At 42.0% G+C, this 19181-nt stretch overlaps 1 protein-coding gene across 1 annotated transcript in view; it reads right to left on the bottom strand.

The window, feature by feature from the left end:
• Positions 1-1976: 1976 nt before the first annotated feature.
• Positions 1977-19181, bottom strand: part of LOC118811656 (serine/threonine-protein kinase Nek5) — a 31171-nt gene continuing 13966 nt past the window's right edge. Inside the window, exons 10-22 of the mRNA XM_036576031.1 lie at positions 18960-19038; positions 17083-17192; positions 16064-16308; positions 15300-15378; positions 14083-14202; positions 12378-12458; positions 10695-10775; positions 10542-10628; positions 10360-10455; positions 7262-7523; positions 5926-6048; positions 3840-4017; positions 1977-2838 (exon numbers count right to left, since the gene is read on the bottom strand). Coding sequence (XP_036431924.1) covers positions 2565-2838; positions 3840-4017; positions 5926-6048; positions 7262-7523; positions 10360-10455; positions 10542-10628; positions 10695-10775; positions 12378-12458; positions 14083-14202; positions 15300-15378; positions 16064-16308; positions 17083-17192; positions 18960-19038 — 1815 coding nt within the window. The 3' untranslated portion in view covers positions 1977-2564. The remainder of the gene's footprint in view (positions 2839-3839; positions 4018-5925; positions 6049-7261; positions 7524-10359; positions 10456-10541; positions 10629-10694; positions 10776-12377; positions 12459-14082; positions 14203-15299; positions 15379-16063; positions 16309-17082; positions 17193-18959; positions 19039-19181) is intronic.

The raw sequence follows: 19181 nt of genomic DNA, 5'->3' as shown, positions 1-19181 counted from the left end.
AAGTATTATACTTGTGATTATAATCACAGTAAGTGATTTACCTTCAGAAACCTCAGAAACCTCAAGCTGTCAAATCAGAGACTGTAGGAGCTGTTTTTGAAATGTACAGCATTTCTGCAACCCAGTTACCATTTTTAGTGAGATGTAAGTTATAAATGGCATTTAAAAGCCTGTCACCTGAATTTATTACACTGAATAATTAATTCAGTTGGCAGAACACCTCATATTGGAAAAGCACCTATAAAGCTTACTATAATGCTATGATTCACACATAAAATATACTATATAGGGATGTTTTTCCACACCTCCAAAGTTCAGTCTTAGAAGTTGGTTCATCATTTTCTGCAGTAATCAAACACATTCAGTGGTGTTGAGGTCTGGACTCTGGGGTGGTCAGTCCACTGTTCAGCTTTTTTGTTTGATGTGTCCGTCTCCTTTTCTCAGTGAGGTTCTTCTTGACAGCTACACATCCTTTCAGACCCACAGCGCTGAGTCGTCTTCTCACAGTGGAAGGATGGACAGAAACACCTGTGGATGTTTTCAGATCTGAAGCAGCTTGATTTTCCCCTCTCTCTCAGAGATGAAAGCTGTTTAACTCCATTTGAGATTCAGGCCCAAATCATCAAGGTATCAGCCCGTGGGCTCGCATATTGGGTGGGCTCCTATCTGGCTACATTTTTCAGGTGGTCAGTGAATTTTTTATAATATCACAGAAGGTGATGTGAGGCCTACGCAGCACCACAATGGCAGCACACTAACCGCAGTGTTGGGCACGTCCTCCCCATAAGGGCATATTTTTTTCCAAATTGAGGAAAAACAATAGCACAGTTATGCACACATTAATGAGAGCACAGCTTAACACAAACCCAACAACCAGTGCAACGCTTTCCTATAAAGCAGGCGTCCAGTCTTGACAAGCAACGTTTACCTAATTGAAGATGACGAAATCGGATAATATTTAAAGACAGAAAAAAGCAGCAAACCTAAAAACCCAAAGCCACAGCGGGCGTGGAAAATTATTATTATTATTTTTTTACATTTTTCATCTTACCTCTGATAACCGTTCACAGATCACTGTGGCCAAGGATGAAGAAACGTTTTTTTTTAATTCAAGAGGCTGACATTTAAAATTTGGTATTGAAAAACCTTCTTTACTTTTGACGTAAGTCAATGGAACCAGTCATTTTCCAAGTCATTTTGGGCCGTTTCTTTTGGTCCATTCTTCATGAAACTAACACACAATGTAAAGAGCAACATGTACTTTCAAATTATGTCAAAATCTGACAAAGGACAAAAAAGGAGATACAAGGTTTTCCTCCGACAGCAGCGATGTGTATATATATATATATACTGAGGCATGAAATTATGACCACCTAGCCCATCTGTTTCTCTGCATACTTTGTTAGCCCCCTTTTACCCTGTTCATCAGTGGTCAGGGCCCCCATGAACCCTCACAGAGAAGGTACTATTTGGGTGGTGGATCATTCTCAGCACTGCAGTAACACTGACGTGGTGGTGGTGTGTTAGTGTGTGTTGTGCTGGTGCGAGTGGATCAGACACAGCAGTGCTGCTGGAGTTTTTAAACACTGTGTCCACTCACTGTCCACTCTATTAGACACTCCTACCTTGTCGGTCCACCTTGTAGATGTAAAGTCAGAGACGATATCTCATCTGCTGCTGCACAGTGTGTGTTGGTCATCCTCTAGTCCTTCATCAGTGGTCACAGGACGCTGTTGGCTGGATATTTTTGGTTGGTGGACTATTCTCAGTCCAGCAGTGACACTGAGGTGTTTAAAGGCTCCAGCAGCACTGCTGTGTCTGATCCACTCAGACCAGCACAACACACACTAACACACCACCACCACGTCAGTGTTACTGCAGTGCTGAGAATGACCCACCACCCAAATAGTACCTGCTCTGTGAGGGTCCATGGGGGTCTTGACCACTGAAGAACAGGGTAAATGGGGGCTAACGTTTATCCTTGGTTAATCTGAACACATCTGCCAATGACAGGCTCATTACTTTTTTATTCACTGTTCATTACTGTGTGTTTGCTGTCAAGTCTTTATTCCTTATTCATGTTTTGCTTGTGTTATTGTTTTGCTATCCTGTGTCGATGAGAGGAGGATGGGTTCCCCTTTTTGAGTCTTGGTTTCTCTCAAGGTTTCTTCCTCTTGCTCTTGGGGAGTTTTCTCCTGCTGCAGTCGCCCTTGTTTTGCTCATTAGGAGCTTAGATCAGGATTCCTGTGACGCTGCTTTGTGACAATGTTGTAAAAAGTACTATGGAAATAAACTGATGTGAGTTGACAGCAGACATTAGTTTCTTCTACATTTTATTCAACGCTGATGTGATGGACTGAAGCCCACACCATTTCCCTACTGGCTGTCAGATGTATATGTCGGAGTACACTTAGTCAAAAGTTCAGCTCTGTCAGACTTTTCAAATGGACATCATTTTCATGCATCATCTGTTGTCCATCACCACATCGTTTCTCTGTAATCAATGGCGAGTGACGTTTTTGGTGGAAACCGAATGTCCTTGTAAACGCAGGATAACTGCGCCTCTATTGTGACGTCCCCACAAGCTGGTCCTTCTCTGGGTTTCGGTTCTCTGCTGGCTCAACCTGCCCAGCCTGGAGCTCTGATTCCTTTTCCAGAGCTCCTTGTGCAGAGGAATCTGTACCCTCTTTATCACTGCTCTCCTCTGCCTCCTCTTCCAGCTTCACACCAGGTGCTCCATCCACAGCACTCTGCCCTTCATCATCCTCCTCTGTGAAGAGATTCCTCATGGAGTCCGCAACCTCCTCTCGCAGCTCGTCCTCCGACTCCTCAAAGTTCCTGAGAACACAGAAGAGAAGGAAGGAAGAGACGGAGATTAATTAAACCCCATAATTCTGGCATCATTGGAATTCAATCTCAAGATTTCCTGAAATTGCACTATGAAGCATTTGGGGGTTTGGAGACCCCTCTGGTGAGTATTCAAGCAAAACTCACTCGAACCAAAACGAGACGTCTTACAGGGACGAAAGTGAATTATTATCATCATATCTTCATCGGTATAATGTTGATTTTGCATTTCTCTTTTTTCTCCTGACTCAGTAATGCTTCTCTTTTTTTCACGCAGTGCTGCTTTAACAGGGCAAAACCTCACACAAGAACACCACTTGGGTTGTTCTAGAACAGGTATGTCAAACTGGGTTCCTACCGAGCCAAGGCTGTGGAGAGACTGGCACTTTCCCTCATCCAGTGCTCTGAATTCAATCCATGAAAGGCGTTGCTAATTAGCTCATGAGGTGAGTTAACTAAGGCAGGACGCTGTACTGAGATCCATGAGGACTGGAGGACTGATGCGATGATGGCCGCAAGAGCCGGCAGGAATGCGGGGGCCGAACTCCAAGCCCAGATGAAACCCTGCAAAGACTGCGGGGAGAGGATGAAATCCATGAGGGGTGGGGCAGCGCACAAGTCCCAAGCCCCACCTCCTGGGCGCGGCGAGGCCACTTTAATTTGCCTCAGATTTGATCCCGGTGGACAAGCCGGAAAGCGGGGGCGGTGCCCAGGAGCCGGTGCTCAGGACTCGCACACCCTCCCCCCACTCACTCACAGATTTCATCCTCTCCCCGATGTCTTCGTGGGGTTTAATCTCGGCTCTCGTGGCCGTCATCGGGGCCCAGGGGACAGCCGCATGCCACAGTGTTCTTAAAGTTCAGATAATACACAAGAGATTCTCAAAAAAGCTCATTTATGGCAACAATAACATAATCCTGCCACCTCCTTTGCCCTGTTCTGACAGAAGCCCCTGAAGCCCCTGGCTTATTGTTTTTTCCCACGACACTCACGTGTCATCGTCATCTGATCTGGGCTCTAGGCGCTCCTCGTCCACCTCCACATCAGAGCCATCATCATCATCGTCTGCAGCATTCATTTTTCCACCTTCAGCAACCTCCTCTTCCTCCTCTTCCTCGTCTTCCTCGTCTTCCTCCTTTGTAGTGCCTTTGTCACATAACGTGGTCGTTCCTGACAAAGAGACAGAGGATCAGTAAGGCAGTCTGATGATATGTTAGTGTTATTGTGATATAATAAGCATATAATATGCTTTTCCAAACTGCATGTATCACAAAAAGGACAGATTCAGACCAACTATAGAGAAACAACGCAAACAATGACAACAGTCAGCAAACTTTAACAGCACAACTCCACACTGCGGAAAATCATGAGGTGCTCTGCCCCGTCCTTTATTTCCTTAATGGTTCATGGTATTTTAACGCTTCTGGCTGCATGTCTCCTAGTTGCTAAACAACAATAGCACCGTTACAGTCAATCAGCTTCACAAACGGGCTGTTTCTTCTAGCACCTCACTTACCTGCCTTATTACCCCACTTATCTGACTGTTGCCTCACTTAGCTGCCTTATTACCCCACTTATCTGACTGTTACCTCACTTACCTGCCTTATTACCCCACTTATCTGACTGTTACCTCACTTACCTGCCTTATTACCCCACTTATCTGACTGTTACCTCACTTACCTGCCTTATTACCCCACTTATCTGACTGTTACCTCACTTACCTCCCTTATTACCCCACTTATCTGACTGTTACCTCACTTACCTGCATTATTACCCCACTTATCTGACTGTTACTTCACTTACCTGCCTTATAACCCCACTCATCTGACTGTTACCTCACTTACCTGCCTTATTACCCCACTTATCTGACTGTTGCCTCACTTAGCTGCCTTATTATCCCACTTATCTGACTGTTACCTCACTTACCTGCCTTATTGCCCCACTTATCTGACTGTTACCTCACTTACCTGCCTTATTACCCCACTTATCTGACTGTTACCTCACTTACCTGCATTATTACCCCACTTATCTGACTGTTACTTCACTTACCTGCCTTATTACCCCATTTATCTGACTGTTACCTCACTTACCTGCCTTATTACCCCACTTATCTGACTGTTACCTCACTTACCTGCCTTATTACCCCACTTATCTGACTGTTACCTCACTTACCTGCCTTATTACCCCACTTATCTGACTGTTACCTCACTTACCTGCCTTATAACCCCACTTATCTGACTGTTACCTCACTTACCTGCCTTATTACCCCACTTATCTGACTGTTACCTCACTTATCTGCATTATTACCCCACTTATCTCACTGTTACTTCACTTACCTGCCTTATTACCCCACTTATCTTACCTCCCTTTCTTTGCCATACACCCTTTAATTGCTGCTGCACTCAGCACTTTAACTTAAGACACATACTTTGCACACTGTAAGGTTTACTGGTATGACTGTGTGTGTGTGTGTGTGTGTGTGTGTGTGTGTGTGTGTGTGTGTGTGTGTATGAGTGAGTGATGGTAGGAATGCACGTTTTATTTTATTTTGTTTTAGTTTGTTATTTTTTTTTATTCTATTTTATTTACTGCATGTAAATGTTTGTCTGATACTGTGCACTGTGACTGTAACCAATGTGTAAGCATACCTGGCCAATAAAGCTTGATTCTGTTTCGATATGTACAGGCAGAAAGTTCAACTGCTACTTTCAACTATTTGCTGCTAGCAAAAACAAGCTAAACGAAATCAAAGTTGCTTTGGTCATGATTCTTGCGGTAAATTTTGATCTGTGAAACCCGATTGGTCAGCACAGAAAAAACACCCAATACTTAGGCTATTCGACTGCTTCTAGTTGACCTCTTTCAGGTCAGGGCACCTGGAGTGCTCTGCACAAAAAACAGCCTAAAACATGGAAACCCCAAAAACAACGAGCAAAGAAAAAATAAGAAAAAGGCATCTTGGTCCCCAAAACACACACAGTGAATCCCATTTACTCTCTTCATTAGAACCAGTCAGGAGCTGAACAGAGCATTCACGCCAATAAAGCCATCAGTGAACTGTTTTCTTGCTCTCGTTACCCAGTGTGGAGCAGGTGAGTTGGGCCTCAGCCAGAGCATTAAGAAGGGTATCTGGGGGGAGGTTCCTCCACTGTTTCCGCCCCTCTGAACATGGTTCCTTCTCGTCCTCCTGAGCAGCTACGCCTGCAGGAAGACAATGTAAACACAAAGCAAACTGTAGGAATCTCTCCCATACCATGCATAATATTAGGGTTTGACTAATGAGTTTATAGGGCTGGTCATTAAAACCTTCTGAATGCAGTGAAAGCAGTAACACTGACGTGGTGGTGGTGTGTTAGTGTGTGTTGCGCTGATGCGAGTGGATCAGACACAGCAGTGCTGCTGGAGTTTTTAAACACTGTGTCCACTCACTGTCCACTCTATTAGACACTCCTACCTTGTCAGTCCACCTTGTAGATGTAAAGTCAGAGACGATAACAGTGTCACTGCTGGACTACTCCAGCAGCACTGCTGTGTCTGATCCACTCAGACCAGCGCAACACACACTAACACACCACCACCACTTCAGTGTTACTGAGTGAAACTATATGGTCAGTGGAGCTGATAAAATGGACAACGAATGTAGCTACAAGGAGGTGGACTTGATGAAGTGGCCAGTCTGGGTATATGATTAATCGCAATTAATTACTTTATTGGTTTGTTAACGCTAGTAATTTCATTCATATTTCTTTGTGTGATTCAGTGCACTTATTTAAAGGGGAACTTCAACGATTTTTCAAATTTCTACATAATTAACTGGTAAACAGAGTCATTCAGAGTGGTTTGGTGTGAAACGCTCTGTTCCAGAGAAACTTACCAAGTCAGTATTGTTCACAGTGGTGATGACAGGAACCAGATGTCCACCTCTAAAAGCTCACAGTAAGTTATTGCATAAAATGGTTAAAACGCTGCTTGATGTCTGAGTCATTGTTTTACAATAGATTTGAGATAAAGTTTTGGCCTAAAATGTCTTTGTTAATCCATTTTCTTTCATCTTTTCATGGTGGAGGAATACATGAAGGGCATTGTGAGGCAAAATAGTCCCCCCAAAAAATGTATGTTTTCAGATCTATCACTATTTTTTCATCATCAACATTCCATATAAACTCAGAGGACTCCTGTAGGTTCACTGGTGGTTTTGGATAGTAAATAAAATGTCTACATTTGTGTTGTAGTCATGGTTCCTATCACCACCACTGTAAAGAAATCAGAGTCTGTAACTGTCTCTACAACGAGCCATTTCACACCAAATCACTCTGAATGACTTTGTTTACAGAGCAACGATGGATATTTTTGAAAAGTTGGTGGATTTCCCCTTTAAGTCTGTACGAGGGCGTGTCTGTCAAGTTCCATTCACCTGGTTGTGATGCGATAGAACAGAGAGACGACACCTCCATGTTGGCCAGAGCGTTCAGCAGAGTCTGAGGAGCCTCCTGTCTCCACGCTCTTCTTTTCACACACCCATCTCCTCCTCCTCCTCTCCCTCTCTCATTCACTCCTTCCTCCATGCTTTCCTCAGTCTTGACCTTCACACTGACCTCGCTCTCTCTTGCAGGCCTGTTCCACAGTTGAAGCTCTGGTCCTGCATCAAACCTCAGTGTTTGATTCAGCAGGTCCTCCTGACATACACACACGTGCACAATCATTTCATGAGTTATACTAAAGAACACTGTACTACTGTTGGAGAATACCGCTATGCTAGGGCTGAACGATTTGGGGAAAATATCTAATTGCAATGTTTTTGACTAATCTTACAACTGCAATTTAAACTGCGATTATATCTTATAAAATGAGATTCGGGCCTGATTTATTTTGGCCAAGAAGACCAGAATATCCACCTTTTCTGGCTTGAGGCTTGACCAGAGACGGTTTATGAGGAGCCTGGCCACTTCCTATTTCCCGTTATATCAAAAACAGGACTGCAAAACAGCAGAGGGCGTCCGTGAGCGAGTCCTCAATGAATAGGGGTGAATGGAGCTAAACGGCTAAAAATGAAAAGTTAAAATAGTTTCTAATCTCTCGCCCCGAAACTTTCCTTTTATAAACTATGATTTTGCTCAAATGCGTTTGAGAAACCCGGAAGACATTACAGAGTGGGAATTCTCCTCTCTACAAGTTCTCTGGCTTGACCCCTGAACGTCCAAACTGCCAGTAAGTTGTGGCTGTGATGTCACAACACATGGAGGTTTGCTTGCCTCTGATCAGTCTAAATCATCTACCTTTCACAAGCTCCGTGTTATTAGGTTCTAATATACCTCTTTAGCAAAGACAGTCCTTCTATTTAGAACCATGAACACTCAAAGACCCATTTGCATGCTTAAATGGTTCTCTGCATGGTGAAATGGCACCAAAAAGGTTCTTCCATTTTTACAAGCTTAACACTGTAACAATAGCAGAACCCTTTAGGGCGCTATATAGAACCATATACAACATTCTCCATAAATCTGAAGAGCCATTTTACGATGCAGAGAACCATTTATACATGCGAATGGGTTGATTGAATGATTGTCTTTACTAAAGAACCATCTTTTGTAAGAAACTTTGAGAATCTTTTTTAAGAGTGTAAGCTATACTTTTTGTAAAAATTGCTCTTAAATTTCAATTTCAATATAAAATCGGTTAACCTTTCAGCCCCACGCTACGCTCCTCACTTACCCATGAAATTATATGTTTTCCTGTCTTTGTGAGGACATTGGGTTCCTTCATAAAGTACAAACAGTTTTAGCAAACTGACTAGCACTGATGCTGATAATGATCAGCTGCAGAGGTGGAAAAGCAGCGGTTTGTTTAACAATGACCTAAAATGGATGTTCACATCATTATACAAAGTAAAAATGAGACCAGACATGGTAAAAATGACTTTGGCCAACTAGCCAGCTAGCTCAGGTAGCTTAGCTTATAGAAAACTAACCTGAGAAATGAGCTGTTAGACCTAGTGACTGTGTTTCTACCTTTATCCTCTCCTTATTTCATTTGCCTGTTCTGTTCAGTTTAGATCTTTTTGTTCCAGTGTCTAAACTAGCTCGATTCCCCCATTTAGTTAGCGTGGATGAGCTACTACTTGGCGTTTATGAAGCCTGCAGTTAACTTTCCTTGAGGTTTAAACTTCAGTAGTGTGTCAGCGTTCTGATTTAACGGGGAAAGCAAGACATACATAGTCACATTAAGCTTAAGGGGTCTCATGGGGTCCATTGCAGTAGTTGGAATCACTACAGGCTCCATGATATGATATTATCATGACACTTGAGCCATAACATGATTCTGCTGTGATTTTGGAAGACCCGTGATTTGATATACTGTGATATATTGTGTTACTTTTGACTGCAAAAGATAACTTTATGTTTTATCTAATGTTTTTTTCATCTCACTTCAGTATTTGTGTTGAAGCAAAACAGTTAAAAAAACTTTGTCCTTCTGTTTAAATGTTTAGCAGATGCATTTGTTTGTGAAGTAGCCAAGGAGACTAGAAACACTGGTCTGTTTAATGGAAACAGTGACACCTTGTGGACTGAGACAGAAATGCAGTTTGTTAATCTGTCTATTTAAACCGGGGTTACACTACACAACCTTTACCCCGATTTAGCCCTGATTCTCAGTCTGGCCGAGTCTGTGCTGATCGGTTAATGTCTGCAGATTTTTGGATGAGTTGGAGAGAGAATTGAGTCGTGTTTGAGGGGCACACAGATTTTTGGCCTCACGATCGCATTTCAGATCAGTCAGAGTTTATCAAACGTTTGATTTTTTTCAACCAGACTCTGAGCGAAATTTTGTGTAAACTGATCAACAACTCAATCTGAACGGATGCCTGCAACAGCTGATGAAAACTGAGAGCACGAAAGAAGAGAATACAGCAAGTAAACAAAGAGAAATGGGAAAAAGTCTCTCACGTGTGGAGCGAAGCTTTTTAATGAGCTGAGTTTAAGGCACAATCGAGTTTATGTACATTTAAAAAATTCCACTGATTACATTTTTAAATCCATAAGCCTCACTTAAACATGTTTACCTGCTGCTTCTTTACTGTGTCAGCGAGCAGCTCTGTTTGTTTATTTGCGTCTCCTACTAACGAGACAACAGGTGAGTTTGTTCAGTGAATTCCTTTCGGTTGAGCAGCTTAACAGCATAAAAGTGTTAGTGTGCGATCCCTAATATTTTAGTCGCCCAAAAAGTCTGATCGTGTGAGATGACCAGTCTTTTTATAATCTCTTAAGACTTTAAAAGTCGTGTAGTGAACCCAAGGCTTCAGTAAATGGTAAACGTATTAATAAATAAATAACACACTGTTGATATTTGGGCCTTGTATAGATACTCTTTGTAAACCCAAAATATCGCAATATTATACTGTACTGTTTTTACACCCCCCTTAGTTCGTTGGGCCTCCCCCGCCCTGGGTGATGTGAGGTGCAGTGTGATGTGCAGCTCTTGTTCACTGCATTGCTTTTAAGTTGTGTATTTTACCTCTTCCAGTTTTTCTTCATCTGTTTTCTGTTGTACTTTCTCTCCATTTCCCTCCATCTCCTCATCCTGCAGTTTGATTTCAAACATGATTCCCTTCTGTGTGAAATAAAGGAGCAGCTTTTAGTGCTGGTTGAACAGCATATCCGTCTCTAAAGCCCTTTAGCTGAATGTGTGGATGGCACCTTGTCCTGGTGTTTTTTCTGCAGCTCTCTCCTCTCTCTCTGGTTCTCTTCTAGAATCTCCCTCAGAGCTTTCTCCATGTCCACAGGCTAAGGAGAAAAGATATAAGCCTCAGCCCACCACAGACCACCCTCTGTACAAGTGTTTGTCTTTACCTTCTGCTCCTCTCGGGATGCAGGCGGGTGTTTCTCCTCAGGTTTCTCCACCAAGTAGGTTCCTCCTGGTTTGGGCTGGATCTGCAGATATGCACAGGGAACGTGGGGCTGATGAGCAGGACGACAGCTGAGGACAGTTATATCTGCCCAATTCACATGAAAGAATGGACACTTGGTGGTGTGGACGTTGTAATTTACAGCAAAAGTTTGGGCGCCCTGGTCAAATGACATGTTTTGTCGATTCTGTAAGTGAAAATAAGTGAACACCTCCTCTACGGAGGACAAACGTCTGCACATTTTAAAGGTTCTGCACTCAATACTTCAAACATTAATAAAACAGGAAACAGCTATTTTCTATGTAAAGATATAATGGAGTAACAGCGTCCAGAGCAGTGAATAACGTCACACCGCCTCTGTTTGTGTTGTATTCCAATATATGTATATCATACATATGACTTATGCCTTTTTTAGGTTTCGCCCAGAGTTGCTGATTGACGGCTGTGATACGTTTGATTCATCCAATAACACTGTGAACACCGTGACCGGAAACCAAGGGAAGTGAAATCAGGACAGGGATGTGAGATTGGGCACCACACCTGCCGGTCTGGCCATGCGTCCATGTTAGTCCTGCCCTGTGAAAACGCTGGCCCTCCCCACATTTTGTTCAGTGCAATAGAAAACATTCAGGTGAAAAACACATTCCAAATATTCCACTAAATATTCCTCGAAGTTGGTGAGGCTTTCAAAAATTCCTCCACCGAATCTTCCTTGAAGTTGACGAGGCTGAAGTTGACTTCCTATTAGCATTTTCCCATTCCACCTTAAATCGTGCAGCTGTTCCATTCCACACCTGAGGTGTCTGAATGTAACTGCCACACTGTTTAAGGTGGAACGGGAAAATTTGAACAAGAAGCTGGCGAGTAAGAAGCTTCATCGAGAATTGAACGACATGAAAAGGGATGAGGAGGCTGCTCTGTTTCTGCTTGGATTACATTAACTTACTTTTGCTGTTTCACAGAACCAATAGGTCAGTATTGTTTTGTCCAGTTTGCTAATATCTGTGATAGCAACAGGTTAGCTTCACAGCAGCAACTGTAGCTACTGTTTGCTAACCCACAGCCTAGCTAACGTTGGTGTTTGCTATAACGTTGTATCGTGGTATTTGTCTGTACAACGTTTGCGAAGGGCTTTATGGCCACAAAGATCTAAAACAACAAGTTTGCTAGCCTAGTGACGACCGCCTTGGCAATGCGGCTCCACGATTTTAAGGGCGGAGCTTCTGAAGGAGCACTGAAGGGAGGGATGTGTTTTGCTATTGAGTTCAAATGTCAACAGTAATTCTCCAGAATCATATAAACTCCTTTAATGCATAGTTACTGTTTATTTGCTGAATCTAGCATATTAAGGAAAACATGTTTTGTTTTGCTTTATTTTTTTCCATTATGTTAAAGTCAGCAAATAAACAGAAATTGTTCACTAAATTGGGAGAAAAATGCCATGGAATCAGTTGGATTTCGGGGTGTGCATGGGTACCAGAGTACTCGCTTTACTGCTCCAAGTGCCACTATCCAAATACTGTAGTCACTATTTGGGTTTTCAGTACGTTTCATCACTTGTAGGCCTGACTGACGGTGAGAGGAAGACTCTGTAATGTGTTTAACTGCAGTGAGCAATGTGAATCACCTCAGCGTCAGCTTTTCGTCTCATCTCTCTGATCTCATCCTGATAACGCTGCCTGATTCGCTGTAGCTGCTTCAGATATTCCTGCAACAAACCCACAACCTTAATTCAGTTTTATTCAGAGTTTCAGTCGCCTTTTAGACTTTTTCTATGTGTTTGTTCAAACACAGGTCTTCCAAAATCACAGCAGAATCATGTTATGGCTCAAGTGTCATGATAATATCATATCATGGAGCCTGTAGTGATTCCGACTACTACAATTATAAATGAATACATGCTGATCTTTACCAATAGAATCAATAATAAATGATTATAAAAATATATAACCTTTTTTTGATGACATCTTGGGCCCCCCCCCAAAAAAGGTTGGTATACCTTCTTTTACTGTTCTTATTTTCTTATCTCCATTTTGTAATACTATGTAAATAAGTACCCCAGTTACATGTGCATACTCACTGTATTTTTAGAAGTGTTTCTTAATCACACCAAAATATATAATCATATCAAACTGAGTTGAAATGAACATTTCCTGTTGTATTGATCAAGTGATATGAAAAAGGTCAAATAAAACTAAAGCATGATAAACTGAAAGTTAAGATTATTGTATCAGCACTTCGAGCTGTTTATCAGAGCGTCGCCGTCTCCAGTTTCAGTCTCCATTTCCCAAAGGCTTTAGCCGAGCATGCTAACGTTATTCCTCCTAATAAACAGACACACGTTCAGCTCCGTCTCCTCATTATTCACCACCATCACTGTAATATTTTATCTGACGAGTTTTTATTAAACACAAGAGGGGACGGTGGAGACCGTGTCTGCAGCGTCTGAGTTCTTAAAAAACGCTGTAAAAAAAAAACACGTCAAAGCACCATTTTCAGTGTAAATAAATGTAGCTCATTCTGCCCATCACTGCATAAAACAACAGAAACAGACAGTTAAACTGAAGTTAAGACGCTCTGGGTTTATCTTACAGTTAATAAAATATTTAGGATATTTTGGCAACTTAGGATGTTTCTGTAAAACCGTTTTCTTATCTGGAATTAAGATAAGATTATAGACTTAAGAACTGTTGTTCTGTAATAAATTCTGTCCTAACTTCAGTCTTAACATGACAACAAAGCAGATAAGATATGATCTCAGACTTAAGAATTTTCTGTAACGCGGCCCCAGAAGGATAAGTAGCTTAGAAAATGTGTGTGTGTTGTACTGAATTGTTTTTAAGGTCACAGGTTTAAAGCTGTTGTCAGGTGTGACAACCACACTCGCCACCACAGGTCAGCATCACCTGAATACTGACGTGCCTCCCAGTTCAACCCTGACCCTTCTCACCTGCAGCTTGTTATCCTTCCTATATAAGGATCCTCAGTACACTGGCTCACTGCGAAGTATTGCCAGTCTCATCTGCATACCAAGCCTTGTTTCTACTAGGACTGCCGTCATTGGATTATTTAGACCCTTTTCTGAACTCTTGGACTCTGCTTTTGATCTCCCTTTGGTACCTCTGCTGTTTTTGTGATCTTTTCTGGTTTTTTGACTTCTGGACTGTTTTTGACTTTGATATTGGTTTTTGTGTGCTTGAGTAAACGGCCTTCATGGATTCTAATCAGTCTGAAGAGTCTCCTTTACAGCTGTTTTTCATCTGAATGCTCGAGTTAGCCTGGAGGATTCTGAGCCATGCTTTACTCCCTACTTCTGACATATACTGCAGTACCTGTTGTCCGTGTATTTTGTCTTGTGGGACATGCTGAGGTGGAGTCGCTTTCTCCTCCTGCCGTTCTGGCTGACCAAAGCATCTGTACCTTTCGGCGTCTGCTGTGCTTGGCCTCAGACCCTGCATACAAGGGCTAATTAAGGGCTTTAAAGCAAAAAAAAGTGCTAAATTATTCTCAGAACAATGGACTGACCGCCCCAGAGTCCAGACCCTCAACATCGCTGAATGTATTAGGGACTGTTTGGATTGTGAGAGGCAGAGCCCATATGGGAAAAATATATATATTACGAATGCATTTATAAATATACTTTTGCAATGTATGAAAATGGCCAAGAATGTTTTCGTTAAATATATTTTTCAAATCCCCTTTTTTACATTTGTTATTAGATTTTTTTCAGTTTTAACAAAGATTATAGATATAACTAAATATACATGAGCTGAATGAACGTTACTGACTTCTGTGATCTGCATTATGCTTTACATTAACCATGTACGTCTGCAGTAAGACCCTCACAAACAATGTATTTCACATAAACAAGACATAAAATCATAACTGCATTTTTAGAGCATCATTACCTGCAGCACTTGCTTAAAGGTTCATTTGCTAATATTTAAAATTAAGACACTGGAATACAAATTCCTTTCAAAAGGTATCAAACAGTGAAGTGCATTAGACAGGATTTTGGCTACTTTCATACATTTTCAAATGTATTTGATATATGTGTGTAATAATATTACACATTTCTATGTGTTTTAAAATATATTTGGCAATATTTTAGTGTTTGGAATGAATTTCAGCATGAACTGCAATGTATTCTAAATATATTTCAAATATATAACAATATATGTCCATATATTTTTTTTTTTCCATATGAGAAAGAGCAACCAGTTTCTAAGACTGAACTTTAGAGGTGTGGAAAAATATTCCTACAGATTTCATTGAAAAACTAAAAGCGAGTCTCCTGAAAAGAATGGAAGTTGTAATAAAGGTAAAGTGAGGACACACTTGTTGAGTTTTTTCCTGATGCTGAAAAATGAATCATTTGTTCTTAATGGCTGTTTTGACTGGAAATGAATTAAATGAGTGGTGGTCTCTGACTTTTTTATATTTGAGGTAAGCAGGGAAAACTGAAAATCTGATTTTTGGTCAAATCTTTGCCTTAAGAAAACTTTAGCGGTTAACAGATTTAAATGTGTGTTCTTGTTTTTGTTCTCACCAGCTGTTTTTCTGCTCTCAGTTTGTACTGATTGGCTTCTTGTCTCCTCTGCAGGTATTCCTCCCTCGCTGCGGCCACGCTGAAAGACAAAAGATATTTTGTTGTTAAGATTGTTAAAAAAGTCAACGTATTGTTTATATAGAAGCAAAAGTGCTCTATAATGTTTAAATGACCTATGAAGTCATTCTGACAGACTGTAATACACTACAGGAAGTGTAGGGGGCGATATGGCTTCTACTGTTTCATTTAAAAAGCCTCTATAATGTTCATATGATCCACACAGTCATTCTGACAGACGTAATACACTACAGGGGCAGGGGGCGATATGGCTTCTACTGTTTCATTTAAAAAGCGCTCTATAATGTTCATATGATCCACACAGTCATTCTGACAGACTGTAATACACTACATGAAGTGTAGGGGGCGATATGGCTTCTACAGTTTCATTTAAAAAGCCTCGATAATGTTCATATGATCCACACAGTCATTCTGACAGACTGTAATACACTACAGGAGGCGTAGGGGGCGATATGGCTTCTACTGTTTCATTTAAAAAGCGCTCTATAATGTTCATATGATCCACACAGTCACTCTGACAGACTGTAATACACTACAGGAAGTGTAGGGGGCGATATGGCTTCTACTGTTTCATTTAAAAAGCCTCTATAATGTTCATATGATCCACACAGTCACTCTGACAGACTGTAATACACTACAGGAAATTACTTGTTGCACAGATGGAACACAAAGACCTACACACTCACAGCTGATGTGGCTCCAGAGCATTTGGCCTGTCAGGCCAGCCGCCAGCTATTCTCTCTGACTCTGTGGGCTCCTGTGCTGGAGGAAGAGGAGGGTGAAGAGGTGGACGGTGCTGCAGCTGATCCAGCTGAGCATGGTACTGCATGTAGAGCTGCGGACGAACATTCCGCTTAGGCTCAAACTGACCCGGTGGGTTCCCTGGCCGGGCCTTTCCCACCTCCACCACTGCTGCATGACCTTTCACTGGCTGACAGAGACGTAAGACAACATTTATTCTTTCCCTGAAGTCCACTTTTAACATTTGTGTGGTTTTATGTGCCAAAACAACGATCATTTCTTTTCATGACCACTTATTATCCATTAATCAGGCTGTTGTTGTACAGCACCCTTGAGACTGATCTATGTAAACAACCTCTGTTCTGATTGGCTGCCCTGTACTGCCTCATTCGAAAAGCAGAAGGGCTATGATAAAAATAAACTTCAGCCACTCCTTTTGGATGTGTGGATGCTTTGGAAGCTGCAATGATATATTTGCTTCCTGACAGCCATGAACAGCACAACGTTTAATCATTTTCCCACATCTTCCACTCCATTAACTCTGCTACAGACTGTCTGCAGGAACAGCACTCCACATAACTCCATCCATAATGGACAGAGGTAAACTTCTATATACTAAATGGGTGGTCATATGTAAATGTCTTCAATCTCATGACATCGCAACCATGCTAAAATGCAGCTTAGTTTCTATTTATGGTGAGTTGACGACCTTTTGAAACTTAATTTCTCTACAATACATCAGACTTTTACTTTAAAAGAACACGCAAGTATAAGTTTCCATGACCCAAGGGCCCTTTAATTTGTTGTCTTGTGATACTATTCTAGCCAATATATTCATTTTTTGTTCATACATCAATCGCAGTCATTGAGTAACTGTATAGTAGCACGTTGTACTGCATTTAATTACGATTAACTGCTCTGTGTACCTACTGCAGAGTGAAAAGTTGACAGGATAGAGCCATACCTTATACAGAGGGCTGGAAGGTTTGGCTACAACGTGCCTCCATTCTGGTCTGGGTGGCAGCTTTCTCACTGGAGGTCCAGGCTTTACTACTAGACCAGGCTTCGGAGGGACTTTAGAGAGTGTAAGATAGAGATCTGTTGTATAGTGCTGAATGTATGTAGGAGAATATAAAGACATGGATATTATGTATTTCACAAACTAAATAAAACATGAGAACCGCAAATACCAGAGTGTAATCACACTGCTACTTTGAGGATCTATAATCTTGGGCTTGGGATGGTTTATGTGTTGAGGTATGACTGCTGTACTTTTGGGGATATATTGGGTATTTGCTGTGTTTGGGACTGTGTTGGGCACCAGTGAGGCATTTGGTGGCTGTCCTGTGCTGTGTCTAGGACTGTGTTGGGTACTAGTGACGTGTTTGGTGGCTGTCCTGTGCTGTGTTTAGGTCCGCTTGGTGGCATACAGAGTTTGGAGGTTGTGCTTTGTTTAGCACTATGTTTGGTGACTATGCTGTGCTGTGTTTAGGTCTGCTTGGTGGCTTACTGAGTTTGGAGGCTGTGGGTGGTGCTGTGTTTAGTGCTATGTTTGGTGACTGTGCTGTGCTGTGTCTAGGACTGTGTTGGGTACTAGTGATGCATTTGGTGGCTGTCCTATGCTGTGTCTAGAACTGTGTTTGGTACCAGAGACTTGCTTGGTGGCTGTCCTGTGCTGTGTTTAGGTCTGCTTGGTGGCGTACTGAGTTTGGAGGCTGTGCTGTGTTTAGCGCTATGTTTGGTGACTGTGCTGTGTTTAGGTCTGCTTGGTGGCGTACTGAGTTTGGAGGCTGTGCTGTGTTTAGCACTATGTTTGGTGGCTCTGCTGTGCTGTGTTTAGGTCTGTTTGATGGCTGTGCCATGTTTAGGACGTTGTTGGCTACCTATGCTTTGTTTAAGACTGTGTTTGGTGGCTGTGCCACATAAAGGACAGCGGAGGATGCCTGTGCTGTGTATGGTGCTGTTCCAAGTTTCAGACTTTGTTGGATGGCTGTGCTGTGATTAGGACCAATCAGGGTGCATGTACTTTGTTTGGGTCTGCGTTGGGTGGTTGTGTTTTGTTTTGGACAGTGTTGGCTAAGGCTGGGCGTCCACTACATGATTTTTTGAATCTTACCAGGTTTCTAAAACGGAGAGCATCAACAAACTTAACAGCTCGTCACAGAATTTCTTGTCTTTTAGTCGTGAAGGCGCTCACACTAGACGACAAGGCAAAGACAGAGAATAAAACACATAACCAGTTTCACCTGGACCTGTTTGTGCTTTTATGGGTAGTGAAAGCTCAAACTGGGGATGAATATGGGGCTGAGAAATGCTGATATCACAGTGACTGGAGAAATATTTCACTACAAACTGGCAGCTGACTTGGAATTGTAAAGAGAGTGACCTGACGTCTGGATCCACACATTATAAACATGATAACAGCTCCTATCTGCCTGTGTTTTACTCTCTTTTGTAAAAAGCTCTTTTGTCTCCGCTCCACTGTTCAGGCAGTGTTTGTGCACATCTCTTCGCCTTTTCCTCCGCTATTCTAGCTCTCTGATTGGCTGTGGTTTGAATCACTCACTGAGTTTATCTCTGACCCTCTCACACTGCAGGAACGTGAACGCTTTGAGTCGTGAATATCAAACGCTTGATAATATCTGACGGCTTTGATCGGAGGCCTGAAGATTCACTTGCTTCTCCTCTCACACCACTAGATCACCCAGGCTGTGAGTGACTTTGACCTGGAAAATCGCTTCAGGTTGTGAAAATTTGTTCAAATCAGGGTTAAAATCAGGCAAAAAATCATGTAGTGTAGGCCCAGCTTAACTGTGTTGTGTACAGGGCTGTGTTGGGTACCTGCGGAGTGTTTGGGGCCGGGCTGTGCTACAGGCTTGACTCTGTGCAGAACTGTGTGACTAAACTCCTCCTCCATCAGCTACAACAGAGAGAGAGACAGAGATACAGAGCATCCTCATAATACACACATAATACATATTTCGTGTACATAATACACACAGGGGAGAATTATCACACTGGTTAAAAACTAATAAAAATGGGTTATATCTTATCTTGATTGAT

Source organism: Colossoma macropomum, unplaced genomic scaffold (assembly GCF_904425465.1).
Source record: "Colossoma macropomum unplaced genomic scaffold, Colossoma_macropomum, whole genome shotgun sequence".
In the NCBI taxonomy this organism is placed as follows: Eukaryota; Metazoa; Chordata; class Actinopteri; order Characiformes; family Serrasalmidae; genus Colossoma; species Colossoma macropomum.
The sequence above is the reverse complement of the archived record's forward strand: the minus strand, read 5'-3'. Positions and strand labels throughout refer to the sequence as shown.